Source organism: Synchiropus splendidus, chromosome 6 (assembly GCF_027744825.2).
Source record: "Synchiropus splendidus isolate RoL2022-P1 chromosome 6, RoL_Sspl_1.0, whole genome shotgun sequence".
Taxonomy (NCBI): domain Eukaryota; kingdom Metazoa; phylum Chordata; class Actinopteri; order Syngnathiformes; family Callionymidae; genus Synchiropus; species Synchiropus splendidus.
The window spans coordinates 21,773,342-21,792,411 of NC_071339.1; the positions used below are offsets into that span (position 1 = coordinate 21,773,342).

Sequence of the window (19,070 nt, forward strand, 5' to 3'; positions counted from 1 at the left end):
GTGAGTTCAAACGTTTTCATACAAAGGTGCAAGTTTAATTAAAAGTGCACAATGATAGAAAAATAGCGTGGGTTTACAAACAAACAGCTCTCCCATTTACAAAGGAGTTACACATTTGCACATAAAAATATTGTCGAGGAACATCAGTGCTCAGATCAATAACAAAACTCAGCAGTGCAGTTTCTGAGAGCTGCAGCAAATGAGTGCAACACATTTTTCAACATGAAGAATACTGTCTAGTATTGTTAGTTAAATTGTGCAATAGCTTTTCATTGAAATAGTATATGTGTGCTCTTGTTATTTCTGCTCCATTTTGCAATAATGTAATTAATGTCATTCTGCATAAGTAGTTTCAAATCTACTTGTAAACCTGCTGCAGGTATGCGGAGGTTGTGCCAGCCTTTAGAATCGGGTCATTTTCTCAGCATGGACATTTAGTTTATTTGTGCTGGACATTTCATCAAACATGTAGAAGTCCAATGGGTCTTTTTCAGTGAAGTCCACAGACTGTTGGCAAGCAAATAAATGTTTTATTTGATGCATTAGTCGAACAGGAAATAAACTCATACCTTTGATTTGCCACAGTTGAATATGATCAGGTCGCTTTTTTGCACAAACAGATCGGAGGACAGGTTTTCTTGCTTGCACCCACCTGCAACAAATATATGTTTTATTTTCCCTGTTTCAAAAAAAAATCAGTATGCATAGACGTCGAGGAAGCCTACCTGTCATGCTGCTCACCAGCAGACCAGCAGCTATTGTGGTCAGTACACCCAGCAGGGAGAAGTAGAGGTAAGACAGAGAGTACCAGGAGTCTGCCAAAGCTGGCCTGAACCTGAAGTAGACAAAAGATATTTGAGATTTTAGCTTGTCATGGCACCACTGTTTCTTTGCCCTTCCCTGTGGAGCTATGTTTTTGTGCGTATAAATAGGAAGAAACCTTGACAGGCATCAGCATGGACAACAAGAAAATATGTCATACAGGTAAGTCCAATCTGAATCAGTCAAGTAAGTTACATTTTTATGTGGAGTATTATATCCTTAATGTAGGGATATGAACTATGAATGATTCTGATTGCATAGCTTTAATTTGGGTTTATATCCCATTGTACACAGGTCACAATGTTCAACAACATTTGAGTTGGATTGTATCTGTATGTATATTTTGCAAGTAATGTTTATTACAGATGACTAGAAGTCGAGTTTGTTGCACTTGAGTATGTCTTGATACGTAGCATTATGCAGAATTATAATTTCTCTTTTTGTCATTGAAACTATATTGGATCACTCTATTTGGTGAAGTACAAACGTTTTGTGCCATTCTATGATCATTTCAACATCACGTTGCACCCTGTAATCTTATCTTCATAATACTATAAACTCACTCAGCCTGTGTTGTCAGAGTCACGGGAGCGGGTGTTGTGAAGTCCTGACTCGTGCTATTGTAGCAACCTGTGGTTTTGACTTCAAGTGGATTGGTCTTATCACTTGTCGGGGGGTAGAGCTGACCGCCAATCCCCACCCACAGGGTTAACGCCAGACCAATGATCATCCCTGACAGTCCTCCCTGGAATTTAAATGGACATCCTGTCAAGTACTGAGTGGCATTTGTTTACATTTCTCACGTCATATACTCACTATTGAATTAGCTGTTCGGAAAAACATGCCTAGTAGGTAGAGACCAAGAAGGGGCCCGCTGATCATCCCAAATATAGACAAGGCTGCCTGGGAACAGACAAGAGATTGAGTTTGCACTTTCAACAGTTCGGCACCCGAGGGCGCTGTTGAGCCACAATATTGTTTCTTTCCGCTGCATTGTTTACCTGAAGAACACTCCCCATTGCAGAAGCGACCCCTGCCATTCCGATGCACAGCGCACCAAAGAGCACACCTCCGACAAAAATTGTCTTCGTTAAAACAGAGCGCTGACAGCTACTGTTGTGTCTTTAACTGATAAATGTGAGGAATGTGTGTCAACCATCATGATTACAGCAATAAAATGATTTACTGGCAAGCTTTTCACAAGAACATTGAGATAACTATCCCAACCTTTTTCTTGACGGTATCGATTATCATGCAGTCACAATGAACCATTCCATTTCCTTTCTTCTCAATCTACCATTCTTTTGTTTCAACATTTATTAGAACTTACTTAGGCCCATGTTCATGATTGTTGTCTGCCTTTGTGTGAGATTTTTGCACACAGGATAAATAAAGTCCTCAACGGTGACAGCGACAAGGGCGTTAATGCTGGAAGAAACAGTGCTGAAAAACAAACAATAATGAGATAAGAACAGAGACGATGACTGTTGAACCTTCAGCACCCTTTAAAGCAGGGGTCACTTACATGGGTTCCGGAAATGTTTTTGTTTTAAAAATGTATTTTTTCATTGAATAACAGTCTTGATATGTTTGATTTTGTGTTTCCTTTCATGTTATACCATTGGTATTTTTCATTTGAAAAATCAGTCATGTGACAAGTGTATTGGAGGACTATCATTAATCATCCGTGATACTGTACATATTATGTTTATTTATTTATTTGTATTTCAGAAGTGTGTACTAAGCTGATGGCAGACCTTGACCATTTCTTTAAAGCCTACATGGATTAGCACCCAAATTGTTCTTGAGTCTTAGAAATGGCTGTGAATTGCCCATGAATATTAATGTAGCCCTCTTTTTCCAGGACTTACCTCAGGGTTCCGCTATATGCTGCTGCCACAAACAGTCCAGGAATTCCTGGGTAATCAGCCAATATATCCATAACAAGGTAAGGAAGCAGCTAGTTATTAAAAGAAAACACATGAGATTTTTCTCACATACGTTACGTAACACTTGGGGTCAGGAGTTTATAACACATACCTGGTCGGAAGATTTTACATCGTCATTTGTAAGTGGATCGCAGTTTTTGTAAATGGAGTACATGGTGAGTCCAGAAAACACCGCCAGGCTCACAGTCAACCACAGACCCACCATGTTCAGATACAAAGACCTTCAGGTGGTACGTAGCAGATTAGTTGTTATTATTAGTTGTCCAACTAAACAATAAAAACTTGATCTGAGGGAAGACTCACATCTTGGCATGGCCCAGTGTTTTGCAGGAGATAAAGCGCTGCACCTGAGACTGATTGATGGCGTATATAGATGTCCACATAACAGTTCCTCCAATCAGTATTGTCCAAAAAGTGTGTCGCTTTAAAGGGTCTGGATCAAAACTTTGGGAAAGTAATGTCATTAAATTATGTTTTGGATTGAGAAATATCTGCTTACTGCTTAGCTGCCCTCCCAACCATGCCCATGTACATTTGAAAAAGTTTTTTTTTTAAGGTATTCCATCACTGCGTGCATACCATCTATATCACTTACTCGAATGCATCAAGTCGTCCTCCTTCACGCGCATCTTCCCAGATAGTAGTGAGGCCCCCCTGCAGTACGGCCCCCCTCGCTATAACAGCCACAAAACCTGCCAGCATGGTCACCATCTGCATCACGTCTGTCCAGATCACCGCTTTAAGTCCACCCTGAAACCCAACATTTTAATGTGTTTGGCACTGAATCTTGCTATTAGGTTGTACCAACCAGAGTGCAGTAGATGATGCAGACCGCTCCAGTCGCAACCAGCACTCCCCAGAGATCAAGTTCAGTGACTGAATAATGAACAAGAAAATGGTCAGCATTGCTTTTAATGGAATTGGGAAAATGTTTGTCCTTTAATAAAATTAAAAAAAATAAATAAGAAAACACGCTTCAGACATGACAGTCATGACTCTGAGTGTCATAGCCGCAGATAGGCAAAACACATTACTGTTCATGTGGTTGACTTACTTTGGTTGAGAGCTAGAGCTGGTGCATAAATGACCAATCCGGTGTACAGGATCTGATGAGGATGTCACCATTAGTTGATTGGATGGAAACAAAACAAGCTCGTAATTCAAATGAATCAATCATTGTAGCTAGCTTTTGTCTCCATTCATGTAAAAGGGAAAAAAGGACAGATGCTGTTTTCCTTGTTCAATTATGTTCATTAGCTAGATAGAAGAAACAACAGATCCTACCGTCTGTGCAATGTACATTGATGTTCCGATTATTCGAATGAGCCTGTTGAAGCGTCTCTCCAGATACTGCAGAAGAATGAATAGAATTAGGGGAGTCAACATTTTTATTATATAACGTTTTGTTGCATAGAAAATACAGCTTATGCTCTTATAGTATAGTATTTTTGATGTTCGTGTCATTTATTTTGAATTTCAACCGCTCCACTGCAGTGTTTTATTGCTACCTCTTTCTGCTATCTTATGTTGCCTGTATAGATTATATATTAACACTTCCTTTATTGGTGTGTAAGTTTGAATTTTATGTGTTTCTGTATATTCTGAACTACATTGCAGTATGTTATGGATCACTTGCCCTGTATTGGTGCAGCGTGACTCTCTGCCAATGGTATCATGTGTTTTTCTGTATCCAGATACATGTATTTGAGGTATTTGAAGTTAGTCGTCGTGAAGCATTATCGTTTACTTATATTGCGTACAAATTTTGCTTCTGAAGTTGACGGTTTGTAGAATCTCTGACCTCATAAGCGCTGGTGATCCCCTGTCTGTAGAAGAAGGGCACGAAGACCTCAGCTGTAACGGTTGACATTATGGCGTAGGCAAAGCCGAAAAGCCAGAAGGCTGATCCAAAGTTGTAGGCCTCCGCCGGTGTTCCGATGACCGTGATGCCGGACATGAAGCTGGCGGTGAGCGACATGGCCACAGGGATCGCCGTCATTTGCCGGCCGCCCAACAAAAATTCTGCGCTGCTTGTCTCCTTACGTCCTCGTATGGCCTGGAAGAGGCCGATGCCCGCAGACACCAGTATCGTCCCCGCGAACACCACATAGTCCCACACTGAGAAAGTGGCCACCGGGCCACCTGTACCAACCATGGCTCACACAGTCCAGCAACTACTAGCGACTCAGCAGGTCCCACTTAGCACATCCTTAAATCCCTGTTATACATATTGACACTTCAAAATTCACCTCACAGAACCTCAGACTGAAAAAATAAAAGGCTACTGCTCTTCAGGTCCAGGGACAGTTCAAGTAGTGAGTCCGGTTACAAGTCCAGATTCTGCTCTGACTGATAAAAAGTGCAACACCTTGACTTCCGTTCGCTCTTTACTAGCACCTACTCCCACTGAATGCGGTCGCTTGATAATAAAGATCATTTCTCAAGTTAATAATCCATCAAGGACAGAAGGTGCTGATGTTAGTCATAAAGGTGTAAAAATAAATCACCTGTGGTCCAAGCTGCTCTTTCATCACACAATGAGGCCGCCTGTGGAGAAGGGGCCTTTTAAAAACTCCTGGTTACTCAGTAGTCGTACGCTGTGTTAGGAATTTTGGTAGGAGGGCTTGTCAGACAACACTATCACTTCAGGAAGTAGTCACTATATCATTTTTGTTTTTTTTTTTCCAATAGCACATAGTTCCAGGCTTTTCTTAAGCAAATGTTTGTTGTACCGGCAAATGTGTGTTTAAAGGCAGTTTTTGTCTGTATAATGAGGTTGTTTATTATCTTTCAACACTTTTGCCCGAGTGAGTTCTTCTGAAGTTAATGTAAAATGGAGGATATTGTTAATGTTCTGTAAAGCTGAGTAAGCACTGGAAAAGTGGTCTTAAAAGCCAAAACAACTGTGTTTTGCTCACGCATGTTCTCATTTGTTGACTGTGTGCGGGTTGCATCTGATCTCATTCTCATCTCATTCTGCAATTACACTTATTCACATGTCGTATTTGGCTGCAGAGGCAATAGCTGTGATGACAGAAAACACAGAGCTCAGATTTTGTGATGTTCAGGTGAAGGAAGTAAAAGTAGCTGTGTGAGGACAAAAACATCATCACCACACAGCGAAAGAAATGTGAACTGACTTTCTTGCTTCATTTAAGTTCACCAAAGTTGCAATGACTGATATTCAAACACTTCCACCAGAAATAATGGCATCAAGTATCTTCCAAGACTGCTAGACCTATTTTGTTTGTGTGAAAATATGTCACCTAATCTGTCCTCACAGCTTAAAGTCAAACCAAACTTTGATTGACTTTCACCCGATGATATTCACCAGATACTGTACTGGTAGATGTGCTGAATCAGCTTCTGGTACACTACATTCTGGACCAGGTGTCTGGGGGAGAGTGAACAGGTAGTTGAATTACATAGCTTAACTACAATTTGCTGTAACTTTCATATTGTGTGAACCATTAAGTTCAAATACTTTATTTAAGTTGTTTTTTTTGTTTTTTTTGGTTGTTGTTTTTTGTAAATAAACCTCCAAACTACAGTTTTGGCCAGTTACTCAATATAAGTTTCTTATAGAAACAGAATGTCTTAATGTCATGGTATTAGGATGACTCACAGAGTGTAGAATAAATGATGATACCAAGGAAATACCAGCTCCACTTGTGCATTCATATGGGACAAGCAGATCATGTTCAACACTCTCTAGCCCAAGCATGGGTGTGTTTGAGCATGTACAGTATGTTGGACACGCATCCATGAGTTACATGTACATGTGAATCATTTTGTCAGCAGTTGTGAAGTATATCTATACCATATGTTGATTGATCTCAAGTTGAGTTATATGATTTAAGTAGTAGCTGAACTACACTACACAGAAAAGTAGGTAGCTGAGTGAGCTGTCTAAGCAACATGTAGCTTTCCAAGCCACACGTTTACCTTTGAGTTTGTCCTGGCAGATTCCTGTTGCAGCCTTGTTTGTTTGAAGTTTATTTTTTTATTGCCTTCCATATCATCGGTTTTCTTAGAGTACTCATTTGGATTAGATTTAGATTAGATTAGAGAAGGCATCACGTGTCCTGACGAGGATGAGTATCGAACTACTCTGTTAATTTGTCTTCAAATCACAGTTCGCTTGTCTTGTCTCTTACATAACTGGTTAAACTTGAAGAGACAAGCATGTGCAGGAGGATTACACACTTCTGACACCCAATGGACGTTTTTGCTACTGCAGCTCTTCCGATAAACATGTTTTTCATGATTTATGCACTAACCTCAGTCTATGGTTGATTCATTAAATTATCCTAATGGAAGCATAGCTTCTTGATGTTCATCTATAAAACAGGTTGAATGTCATCAGGGACAGAAACTCCTCAGGCGCGCAGACACTTCTGTAGGTAAAGTGATTCTATTTTGTGACTGATTTTATTTTCACATGCCGTTTATGAGATGTTGATAACTAGTTCCGTCTGATCCCACAGGAAGGAGAGAATAATATGGAGTCTGTCGCTTTCGCCAGCTGCTTGCTTTTTCTGATGTTGGGCCCGGCCTTTCCCATGTGTCAGCCGGCCCGCTTCACGATGTACGTAGAGAAGCCAGAGTGTGAGTTCTGTGTCGCCATCAACACTACCATCTGCATGGGCTTCTGCTACACAACGGTAAGGTTTGACTCTGGCTTTGTTTCCTTCCATTGAAGCTTATTGCGTCAATTTCAAATTGCACTTAACCTGTTTGTAAGGCCACAAGTTTTTTTTTCTTTCGACAATGGTATCACTGGTCTCACTGATTTTCATTGTAAAACACACTCAAACTGATGAAATGTATTTTCTTTTGGATTTTATTTTTAAAGTCTTAGCGTGATGTTTACAGTCACGCATGGTCAGGTTTCCAAGTGCACTTCTGACCCCACTGAGACCTACTACCATGGTCATGGTGCTAGGTCAGAGGTTGCAGGTGCTGTTGCACCCATTTTAAAACGTGTCAAGTTCTCAGCTCCCACAGGATTTTTGTTGACATGCTTTTCATGAGACAATCTTTAATCTCAGTTTATTGTCTTTTGTTGCATGGTGACGCATCTATTTTATCTTCTCCTGGGATAGGTGCCATGTATACAGTAATATAAAACAGCCAGTCTTTTTTGTTGCTTCCTGTCTCTCTGCCAAAGTAGCTATTTCAGACAGGGGCAGTAAACGCCGTAAGCCGGTCACCATCCGATCATAGGTCACATGTAGACAGACAACACACGCAGACTCATCAGTTGACCTCAATATGTTTTGGGGCTGTGGGACGAAACCAGAGTGTCTGGAGGAAGCCCATGCAAACAGAAGAAGAACATACAAACTCAAAAAGTCCCACGTAAAACCCAGTTCCCACAAGATTGAATTAAATGTAGCACCCAGTACGACTGTCCACTCTTCTGTCCTTCAATCATCATTACTTACTTATTTATTTTTTCTTTATCATGGATAATTATTGTACGTGAATGGAGCACTACAACACAGCAAAACATCATATTTTATTAAGTTGATTAAGTTTGTTTAACTTGTCCATGATTTTTAGCAATTCACGAAGTAGACGTAAATGCGTTCTTTTACAACAGAAATGTCACCATCTATTGTTATCATTATTATTGTTGCATTTTGTCACCCCTTTGCTTTTGTGATCAGGACAGCAACATGAAGGAGCTGCTCGGCCCGAGGTTCCTGATCCAGAGAGGCTGCACATACAACAAGGTGGAGTACAGAACGGCTGTTTTGCCGGGCTGTCCCGTCAACAGCGATCCACTCTTCACCTACCCTGTGGCTCTCAGTTGTCACTGTGGAGCCTGCAGGACTGACAGAGAGGAGTGTGTCCACAGAGCTCGCACCAACAGACCTAACTGCTACAAACCAATCAGAGACGCCGTCTCCTACCCGCCAAACTACATGACGCCGTTCTAATCCTTCTCTTGTTGCAGTTGTGTCTCTGTCCTGCTCTGATTATCTGAATTGAAAACAATAGGCCTGTTGTGCTGTTAGCTTGGCCTCTGATAATAAAACTTGAGACTTTTCTTTCACAGTGTTTTGACTCTCACGTACGGAGGGATTCTCCAAATTATATAGGGTTAAAATGATTAAAGCTGTTGCCTTTAAATAGCTGTGACTCAGCTGTGCATGATCATATAATCTCATCCTGTGTGGTAGTGTTGTTAAACACCAGGCAGTAACCTTCCACTCTCTCACATAGGAGACTATATTTGCATCCCTGGTCATTGCCAGAAATCACATGAGGGTTGACTCACTCGCTCATATGTGAGGATCTACCACACCATCTCAATACTGCTTTGTGAACGGCTGAGTCACTCTGCCCTCTCAGTGTGTTGTTTCTTGTTCCAATAGGGAATTTAGGAGGACAACTGGAGTTTATTTATAGCGCCGAAGTTCACAAGGACAGAATGCATGATGCATATCATCATGTGAATCTCTGTGACATTGGCCCTTTGTCACATGCTCCTGTGTTATGTCAACATTCTTATTCACATGGTCTTGCTACTGATTGTACGGTTTTATCATCCAATTTCATAGTCACTGTTTATTTTAGTCTGGGGGGAGATTATTGGATTTGAAGCGCTGTGGCTGAGAACTTTCCGCTAACACGTCTTCTGCAGCATGACTCAGCATGAGCTGCTTATAGCACTTATGAATGTGCCCTTGATGAGCTGAAACCAAAAGTCAAGTATATAACAAAATCACACAAACTTCCTTACAGTCTGGGAGAAGTAAACACAGTCCGTGTTGGCTTTAACTACAGAGGTGTACTTGTTCTCAGATGTTTTGGAAAACTGCGTGGATAATCCTGGCTGAATTTTGCTGACATTACCAATCATAACACGCTTAACGGTATTTCACTCAGCAATTTCCAGTCAGTTCCAGTTGAACTTAAGGGTCATTGTATTACAAGGCTGACGGATTTTTGTCCACACAAGCACATTTTGAACTGCCCCATGACCCGAACTGTGACTTGCTGACTGAATCTTTGCTTCTTCACACTTAGTCGGTCCAGTATGACGCTGGAATCTGGACCGGCGTAATGTGTCAGTGCTGTTTGTGTTACCCCCAATCAAAGGTTTACACTTGACTCATCAATACTTCTAACCTCCGTTGCACAATTTTCTAACTGTCGGGCTAAAATCCTGTGGGTGGTGATGTTTTCAGAACCCAGATACTGTCGTGACTAAAGCGCGGGATGACATGGAATTTGCTCCCTCAGCTTCACGGCGGCACATACCGGCCGTGCTTCCTTTTCCACAAAACATACAGTTTTGTTTGTGTTGTGTTAATCGATGTGGAAGATACGTGACTACTTTGCTAAAGCTGACTGGAATGTGGATGGTGTGTAACCGTATGAGTCATGTGGTCACAGACGCAGCGAAGAGGACCACACATCACAAAAATGTGTTTGTTTTTATTAGGATTTACATGTCTTGCATATAGCTTTGAGTCCAGCGGCCGTTTATGAGCAATGTTGTTTATTTACCTCTTGTTACCATAGTTACCATAGCGCTCCTGGTTTCTGAGAAGGGGGAAGTCTGTGCTTATATATGTGAATAATACCTGCTTCATGACTTAAAAGATATGACCTTAAAGATATTGATGGAAAATTCTTTCTAGGATTATATATAATCAAACTACAGACTAGGCAGTGTTTATTATGAGGGTGTACAGTATATATGGTTTTTAATGTGTAACACAGACACAAGACAGCAGAAATTCAAATTGTGTGGCTCATCTTTTATTACTAAACTTGCATTGGCTACAATGGCAGAATGACTACGCTTTAATCCAGCATCTTAGTGAAGAAGTCAATCCTAACAAACAACAATGGTTAACACTACATCAAAGCATCAAAGATTAGCGAGCAGATTCTATGTATTAAAAAAACAAGTTTGACGGTCCTTCAGCCAATCAACATTTGCGGCCTAAAAACATCACTTTCTGTGGACCATTTACCTTAGATTCTGAAAAGAATTCAAAGAAAAGTTTAGCTGCGTTTTGTTCAGATTTTCAGTTGACTCTGAAAAGTCCATTTTGTGTCACAGGTTGTGTTGTCCAAGTGTACTTTGTAAAGAACCGCCAATAGGTGTCCCACTAACACTGCTGACAAGTTGTGACCTTATCTTATCATAAGTAATCATAAGCGCTGCTTGTGTTCAACATGAGCTGGAGAAGTGAATTCTGGCTTTGCAAACTGTTAACATGGTGTAAGGATTTCCGTATCGATATCAAGAATAAAAAACATGCTTTGATACTAGCCTGGGAACAGAACAGGTCTCAGGTACATTGGGAATTATTATTATTGAATAATTAGTGCTGAGGATCAACTATGATGTTTAAATACGGCTGCACCTCTGAGACTTTTTAGTCAAATGTTCCACTTCTTTCACTGTTGGTCACATGGTGCCAGCTGTTTAACAGCGTGATAACAAAACATGGCCGCAAAGAAGACTGAACTGTGTACAGGAGTCTCATGAAACCATCTGCCTGAGCGAGTTTCTTAGACACACAGTTTAACAAAGTTACATAAAGCCAAGCTGTCGCGGGCGGAATAAGAAAATAAGTCAAATGTTACTTAACATGTGTAGTCACCGTTGTTCAGCTGTTATTGGAGCGCACATTCCTGGAGCTGGCCCACTCCTTTAAAGTTATCACAGCAGATTAAACGTGTATGCAACAAGATCTGTCTTGTCTATACACTCTTTTGGCTTATTTGCATTGTGAGCACCTGCAGCTGTGTGGAAACCACCCTGTGGTCATTCTACACCCTGAATAGCTTATGGATGGATGGGTGACAACAAAGATGTGCATTATTCCTGTGTGTGCCACACCTGATGGCACTTGATGGAACGGTGAACGGGGCCTCAAGTAGCTGGAGAGGAATGGGCGGATGCCTGTGCTTGAAAATGATTAAATAGTTAAGTAATAACGGAATCTAGAACGTCCATCGCAAGACTGCTTTGTGGCTACCACAATGATGAGTGAATACCGGACGCAAATATGTACTTCACATAGCTTTGCGATGACAAAGACGGAGGTTCTAGAAAGCACTATGATGACATCATGTCGGTGCCTGAGTCAACAAAGGCATTCAAGAAAGCCATTAAGCGCCTAGTCCATATTTGTTTCTTGGATGAGGTGTTTGGATCGTAACTCAACTTTAAAACTGAATAAAATGATGCAACCGTTGACAAAGGTTTCTCTCGTCTGACACATAGGAAAACGCCGCAGCGCAGTCATTGGTGGAGGATTTGACAGACGGAGGATTCGACCAATACATATTCGGAATTGCATCCAATCATAATCGAGCATGTAAGGTAGTTTTTCAGTGATTGGCTGAGGGACGGGCGGGGGAGACTCCTCCCCTCCTCGCCGTGGAGAGTTGAATGGAAATTTCCACACACTCCAGACAGCGCTATATTAACAGACTCACCCGGCGAGCGGCAACAGTCAGTCACGGAGCGACAGTAAACGGAGCTGTATCGTGCGAATAAAACCAACTGAACCTATAAAACAACTACGAGGTATCTTTTATTATTCTTTATTAGGGAGGCGTTTTTGTCGCGCGCTGTTTCTGTACGTTGTGTGTTTGCTCGTCGATGAATGAATGGGTGGCGCGGGCGACTGCAGGCGCCCGGCACACGATGCTGCAATGTGTATCTTAGCTTTTCCACCATATTATTATTAGCATTATGTTTACTTAATTATCCGTGTTTTTACTATCCCTTAAAGTTATCTTCGGTTTATTCAGTACGGTTAATTCACAGAAATGCAGCTTAATGCTTTATTGAATGTGGATATTGATAGAGATGCAACATTTAAGTCACTTAATGTACAAGTAATCGTTTATATATTGAGAATGAGTGAAGGATTGTGAATGGTGAAAAGTGCCGTATTCCGTATAAGGCTTTCGGTGTTGGCAGTAAGACACGCCCATAGAAATGCCCGGATGTGGAGTAGCGCTTGTGCAGCGATAAGATGAGTCGTTCGGGTTAATCGGATAATCGTCACTACAACGTATTAGTGTGTACTCAGAAACGACCGGAACTTTCTCCTTAACCCGTCTTCTATCTCTGTCCAGGATTCTTTTCATTCAAAGGGTATCAACCGTCAAGTCACCATGTCTCAGCAGCAAATCAGGTGAGAGAATGCTTGGGACAGTTTTTAAATGTAGCCATTAGTATTTCAAACCGTATTTTCTCTGTTGATGCTTCATGACTCTCAGGCTGAATTGTGTTTGCATTAAGAGGATGCGTCATTTGACAGCCACGAGTGTCGCTTGCTTTAACCTGAAGTTAAATAAATACCTTGTTGGTATTTATTCAGTCTAATACTCCTCTGAACTGCGTGTCCTGGCCTCCGACTTAACAGACAATTAAGCATTTATTCTGTGATGACTCTGCACTTCTCAGGTAATCTTCTCATCAGATCTTCTAATTGTCTTCTTGGCTTGTCTCCTCCCAGCCTTCCAGCCAAACTCATTAATGGCGGTATCGCTGGTATAGTCGGCGTGACTTGCGTCTTCCCCATTGACTTGGCCAAGACCAGGTTACAGAATCAGAGACCAGGTCAACAGGTCTACAAAAGCATGTAAGTAGATCTAGTTTCATTTATTTCTGGTGTCTTCCAAGACGCATGTCCACACCTCTGCGGTGCAACGAATTACTGTGCTCAGTTTTGAATTCCGGCCGTAGTGAATCCTACACGTGACCCTGTGACTCACGTTGACCTTTTTCTTTTCGTCTTTGACATCTTAAGTCTGCGGAAATCCCCTTAAACCCTAAATCCTATTTTCATCCTCCCACTCACTTTGTTGCCTACACATCAATTATGTACACACCAGCCTTGATACCTGTTTAACATAGAACATGCTTTTCCTCACAGTTTGCATTGTTTTTGTTTGTGTGGCGTCAATATAACTTGTTTTACTCTCATGCTTGAACTTGTTTTTTTTTCCTAGGATGGACTGTCTTGTCAAAACGGTTCGATCAGAGGGATACTTTGGCATGTACAGAGGTAAGACTAATGCATTTTTAAACTTTATGAACCTGTAGGCTAGAATACACAGACGTCTGAGTGTAGGAGAGGGTAAGCTCTGTGTGTAGGGAAACGCAACCTTAAAAGATACCCGTGGCAGCTATGCGTTGTAAAAGTGCATGAGCAGAATTTTATGAAAATGATGTCCATAAGAGAAGTAGCTAAAGCTGTTCTCGTGTTAGCATGTGATGGAGTACCTGTACAGCAGCACATGAACTGTTTAAAATGCTGAAATTGTAGAGTAGGAACTTTGAGGTCCATGTATGGGCCCCTGCTTGTGTGAGGAATGCTGTTTGTTTGCATCTGTGTTTTTCATATTACAGACTTGGGTCCCCCTGGGATATTGAAGGCTAGCCGATAAGGCGCAGCCACGCTGGAGGCAAATCATTAAATGGTTCTTACTATATTGCTCTATTTAAAACTGTAGGCACATGTTTTTGTTGTGTCATCTCTCATGACTTTGGTTGTCTGTCACCACTTTCCCCTGCTCCCTCCTGTTACTTTCTCTTCCGGGCCTGTGATTGCAGCCGGTTTTGAATATCTCGTCTGTGAGGAACTGGTAGAACCCGCCTGCAGCTGGTCTCAGACGAGTTGGACCAGTTCAATTTTGGCACAGATCAAGTCCGACCACAATCCGGGCTCCTCTCTGTCTAACATTGTTTCATTTCTGCTCTGTGTCTTGTCTCCCCATGTTCTAACGCTCTCTCCGTCCTCTGTGTTTACTTTATGTTAAGAGGGACTTGTATCGATTCATATCTATATATACAGTATATTCAGACTCACCGCATATCTTTGCCTTCCCTCTCCTCTTGTCTGTTGCTCTTGTCTCATTTTCACTCTGAAAACATTTCTGGACGTAATCCAACTTTTATTTTAGAGTGAAACATTAAGTGAGCCTTTGTTTGAAGTACAAATTGTCTTAATGATAAGCGGTGGGAAATGTCTACTTACTAGATTTGTTTGTCGAGCGGAGCCGGGATCGTGGCGTCAGTATTAATTGTGTGTTTTCTCCTCAGGTGCTGCCGTGAATTTGACCCTGGTTACGCCCGAGAAGGCCATCAAACTGGCTGCGAACGATTTCTTCCGCCAGCACCTGTCCAGCAGCGGGTCAGCAGAGTTACTACGGCCTCATTGTTGTGGTGAGAGTTGAGCACATGAAGAGGCTAAATGAGTTTGCTCTCCTTCCAGGAAAGGGCTGACGGTGTTCAAAGAGATGCTGGCTGGCTGCGGCGCAGGAATGTGCCAGGTCATTATCACGACGCCGATGGAGATGTTGAAGATCCAGCTGCAGGACGCGGGGCGACTTGGTGGGTTGGGTGCCGCCGTCGGGCAGGTGTTTTAGTCTCAAGCCCTAACTTGCGGTTTGTCTTGTCTCCGCAGCGTCCCAGCAGCAAAAGCCAGTAATGATGACTCCCACCAAACTGGTGTCCACCAACACGATGCTCAGTCGTTCTTTCAACTCGGGCGCCATGATGGCCGCGGTGAGACCCGTCTCTGCCACGCAGATAGCAAAGGAGCTCCTGCGGACGCAGGGCATCCAGGGTCTCTATAAAGGCCTCGGGGCGACGCTCATGAGGTGAGCTTGGCTCGTCGCTCTCTGCCACCCACCGACTCGACATGTTTTCCTCTGTTAACATTCGCTCGACCTCTTCCAGGGATGTCCCCTTCTCTGTTGTCTACTTCCCGTTATTCGCCAACCTGAACAGGCTGGGTCAGCGCAGTCCCGATGAACCATCCCCTTTTGCTTGGGCGTTCGTCTCCGGCTGCGTGGCAGGATCCACCGCTGCCGTCGCAGTGAACCCCTGTGATGGTAAGCGAGACGACAGCCCCTCCTCCATTTATTTTGGGGATTTATGATGTCTGAGTGACCCAGTGTTTTCACCTGTGCAGTGGTGAAGACGCGGCTGCAGTCACTGAACAAAGGCTCCAGCGAGGAGGCGTACAATGGAGTGGTGGACTGCGTGAGGTGAGTCACACAACACCCCTGTCCTTCACAGAATAAGGAGTCCCAGCCTCATGAAATCTGCCTGGTCTGTCTCTGCAGTAAAATACTGAGGAAAGAGGGACCGTCCGCCTTCCTGAAGGGGGCGGGCTGCCGGGCTCTGGTCATTGCCCCGCTCTTTGGCATCGCACAGGTCATGTACTTTGTCGGCGTTGGCGAGTACATCGTGGACAGCGTCTCTCTCAACATCCTGTCCGCATGAGACAACTCTCAACGTGGACTTTGAACTTTTTAAACATCAATTGATGGAAGAAAAGTGGCAGCTAACTACAAGTTCGTGTCAGCGAGCGCTAGGACCTGTGATGTCATCACCTGGCCGCCGGTTGCACTTTAGTTCAGAAGGCGACAGCCACGTTTGCACTTGCCTTACTGAGTTTGTGGACTCAGAGATACTGTGTTACTCTTATTCTCAAACTGCGCCCTGCGCCCTCTGTGAGGGAGGGGGCGCCCTAACACTCCATCAACACCTGTCTCATGTCCAAATGCTTTGATGCAGTTCTATCCGTTCGTCTCTCACTAGCCTTCAGTTACAAAACGGCTCCTACAGCTCTACGTGGTTAGAGTGTAAAAGTTACATTTGTACAGAACTCGACTGACCCGGGACCACACTTCCTCACCTGACCGATTCCTGTTCAATACTTGATGTTTGTGAACCATTTTTGTGTATCTGACAACCTGCAAAAGCTTGAGATGCATCCATGCAAGTTATTTATGTGTTGGCTTACTGTAGTCCGTCGACTTTAATCCGCACGTTTGACCATATGCAGACCGAGGGGCTTCCTCCGACGGCCTCGTAAATTTCTGCCTTAAGAAGCATATCGCTCAGTCGAGCATGTGAAGGTGACTGTTACATTTCTGTGGCATTTTTGTACATTATGTGTAAAAATATATAAATCTATTACAACCTGCTCCACACACTGACCCTTTGTGTATTCAGTCGTCTGAGGAATGTGCTGTTTGGAAGGGTGGGGTACCTTAAACTATGTGCCTCTGGCCTTGGCATGGTGGGAAAAAAAACAAGTCAAAATCACATTGAAGGAAACTAAAATGTCCTGAATATGAGGGTGTTTGGAACGTCTGATCAGGTTTGAAAAAAAAAAAACTTAAAATGATATCCAGTGCTTCAGAAATGAAAGGGGGGGGGAAAAAAAACATCTAACCCAATATGTTAGGACCGATATTTACAGATCCCACTGCTCTCAATGTGAAAACATTGCAACATTTTACAAAACATTTTGTAATTTTATTTGGTCTTAGAAGGAAACTATTTCGGCTGACTAACTTCACTGGCAACTTCTTTTTGAATGAAGAAAGCTTTTATAAAATATTTATACTTTTCAGTATGTCATCCTTTTACCCACCAACATGATCAGTTAATATTTGTATGTTTTAGCAGACATTTCTGAATTACCTGTTTTTACATTTTATATTAAAATGTGCATAATTTTAAACATTTTATACACATTGTTGAAAGCATATTTTAACTGAAGAATGTTTTCTCCATATTAACATTTAACTTTACATTTTGTCTTAAGCATACATTAAAAGTGTACGTGTTATTGTGGGTTGTTACAGTTTTTAAACTGGAATCCTGGCATTATTGGAATAACATGTTGACCCAGTAACATTTCACTTCAAATTTCAACGTCATATTTCTTCCCAATGGTTTCTTAGTTATGCAACTCCGTCTTGCCTCAGTTTTGTTCCTTCACAGACCTTCGCTCACATAGAACAATAGAAACGAGGCTGAATAAATAAAACGCTTTCGTGAGCGTGTAGATGGTGATGATGCAAAAACCTGCTGAGCGTCTCGCGGGTTCAAGTTCGAAACCATGTCATGATGTTCGACATGAATTCACAGGAAAACGAAAGGGACACATAGAAGGGCGGAGGTTGGCAATGGATCCGAGCAACATTCGGCCACGGGAGGCTTTCTGCTGTTTGCAGATGTTTTATTGTGTGTCATGTGACCTGTCTAGACCACGAGAGGCGACAGAACACGAGTCGGCAGTTTCTCCTGTGATGTAAATGAGTTTATTATGAAGCTTCGCTTTGTTGGGGGTGAGTGCGGTGGGCGCTGTCGGGGGTCTGTCGTAGCGTTACCTTGTGGCACAACACAACAGCAGATCATTCCGATGACCTGCGATTTGACATTATAAATGGACCAAGTTAAGGACTCGACTGAGAACACTCGCCATGACTCCAGTGACGCAGATCCGATCACGTGTGTGGAAGCGTTTGTTTCCCATAATCCATATAAAAATCCATTGAAAGAAATGCTTTTTTAATTTTCAGCCTAAACTGGACGTTTTGAGTCATAAATGAAATGAAAATTCATTTCGTCCGTATTTCTGCGCCTTTCCACAAAGCCTACAGATACGCTCACATAGAAGAGCAGTACCACCGGAAACCTGGGGAGGCGGTGTTGCTACCACTACCCGATATGTAGCTCAGACACGAAGAAGACATAACAATGACAGCGGAAATTCTCTGTCTACCAGCGGCCACACATTTAACCACCGACACCTGGTATTGCCTGATATGGACCTTCACTGCAATAAACCTTGTTCAGCGAAAGTGTCATGAAAGGGGCAGAAAAGCTCCCTCCTGCTCCTTTTAAATCTATGTGAAACAAATACAAGGAGAAATGTTTCCCATATACTACGCCATGTATCAGAAGCAATGCATGTCAAATGTACTGGAGGAGCTCGATTCTTAATTCAATAATGCTGGATTTCAAAAACTAGAATATCAAATAAAAACGTACAGTTAACAAATTGCAATGTTAAATACCTGTTGCGAATCTAAATCGTCTATTTAAGTGTGTCCCCTCATTCTTCTGATCGTTTTTTTTATTCTGAAGTTTGCGTTTTCATAGTGTTTCTGTCAAAATATGAGTCTCAGGCTGGAAATGAAAAGGCATTTCTGTTTGGATTATGGGACACAATTGCGTCGACACATGTGAAACTTTTCGGCACAGAAGTCCATCTCAGTCCTGCAGACGAACGAGAGTCAATGAAATCACCGAGCTGAAGAAAAAAAGGACATCGCAGTTTGCACGGAGGCCTGGACCACGGACGTGTGGCGCATCTGCGGCGGTCCCCCTTGCAACAGTTGGAGACGTGTGTGTGAGGCGAGACACCAGCGTGACTAACACCCTCCGTCCAAACAGCTGCGAGCGGATGACTGGACGTGTCACGAGGTACAGGACGTGACGTAATG

General features: G+C 42.5%; 3 protein-coding genes across 3 annotated transcripts; 2 read left to right on the top strand and 1 right to left on the bottom strand.

Annotated features, from left to right (window-relative positions):
- Positions 1-71: 71 nt before the first annotated feature.
- slc5a8l (solute carrier family 5 member 8, like) lies at positions 72-5,364 on the bottom strand. Its single transcript, XM_053867706.1, has 15 exons — positions 4,573-5,364; positions 4,056-4,121; positions 3,826-3,877; positions 3,580-3,647; positions 3,367-3,521; positions 3,075-3,215; positions 2,863-2,992; positions 2,694-2,782; positions 2,153-2,265; positions 1,824-1,891; positions 1,639-1,725; positions 1,386-1,567; positions 726-835; positions 570-652; positions 72-507 (listed from the first exon to the last, which is right to left on the bottom strand). The coding sequence occupies exons 1-15, from the start codon at positions 4,924-4,926 to the stop codon at positions 403-405; spliced, it is 1,803 nt and encodes a 600-aa protein (XP_053723681.1). The 5' UTR covers positions 4,927-5,364; the 3' UTR covers positions 72-402.
- tshba (thyroid stimulating hormone subunit beta a) lies at positions 4,399-8,752 on the top strand. The gene is made up of 2 exons (XM_053867708.1): positions 4,399-7,435; positions 8,444-8,752. The coding sequence occupies exons 1-2, from the start codon at positions 7,274-7,276 to the stop codon at positions 8,714-8,716; spliced, it is 435 nt and encodes a 144-aa protein (XP_053723683.1). The 5' UTR covers positions 4,399-7,273; the 3' UTR covers positions 8,717-8,752.
- Positions 8,753-12,171: 3,419 nt separating this feature from the next.
- On the top strand, positions 12,172-16,761 carry slc25a55a (solute carrier family 25 member 55a). The gene is made up of 10 exons (XM_053867851.1): positions 12,172-12,333; positions 12,891-12,949; positions 13,274-13,399; positions 13,770-13,825; positions 14,863-14,953; positions 15,035-15,153; positions 15,227-15,422; positions 15,502-15,656; positions 15,737-15,812; positions 15,891-16,761. The coding sequence occupies exons 2-10, from the start codon at positions 12,930-12,932 to the stop codon at positions 16,048-16,050; spliced, it is 999 nt and encodes a 332-aa protein (XP_053723826.1). The 5' UTR covers positions 12,172-12,333; positions 12,891-12,929; the 3' UTR covers positions 16,051-16,761.
- The last annotated feature ends 2,309 nt before the right edge of the window (positions 16,762-19,070 follow it).

What these genes read in the sequence shown, in the direction of transcription:
- tshba (XM_053867708.1), top strand. Translation starts at nt 7,274, where the DNA reads ATGGAGTCTGTCGCTTTCGCCAGCTGCTTGCTTTTTCTGATGTTGGGC. An exon ending in TGGGCTTCTGCTACACAACG is followed by an intron (nt 7,436 to 8,443) that starts GTAAGGTTTGAC and finishes TTTTGTGATCAG; the next exon opens with GACAGCAACATGAAGGAGCT.
- slc25a55a (XM_053867851.1), top strand. Translation starts at nt 12,930, where the DNA reads ATGTCTCAGCAGCAAATCAG. An exon ending in CTCGGGGCGACGCTCATGAG is followed by an intron (nt 15,423 to 15,501) that starts GTGAGCTTGGCT and finishes GACCTCTTCCAG; the next exon opens with GGATGTCCCCTTCTCTGTTG. An exon ending in CGCAGTGAACCCCTGTGATG is followed by an intron (nt 15,657 to 15,736) that starts GTAAGCGAGACG and finishes TCACCTGTGCAG; the next exon opens with TGGTGAAGACGCGGCTGCAG.
- slc5a8l (XM_053867706.1), bottom strand. Translation starts at nt 4,926, where the DNA reads ATGGTTGGTACAGGTGGCCCGGTGGCCACTTTCTCAGTGTGGGACTAT. An exon ending in GGACGACTTGATGCATTCGA is followed by an intron (nt 3,216 to 3,366) that starts GTAAGTGATATA and finishes ACTTTCCCAAAG; the next exon opens with TTTTGATCCAGACCCTTTAA. An exon ending in CAATGGGGAGTGTTCTTCAG is followed by an intron (nt 1,726 to 1,823) that starts GTAAACAATGCA and finishes GTCTGTTCCCAG; the next exon opens with GCAGCCTTGTCTATATTTGG.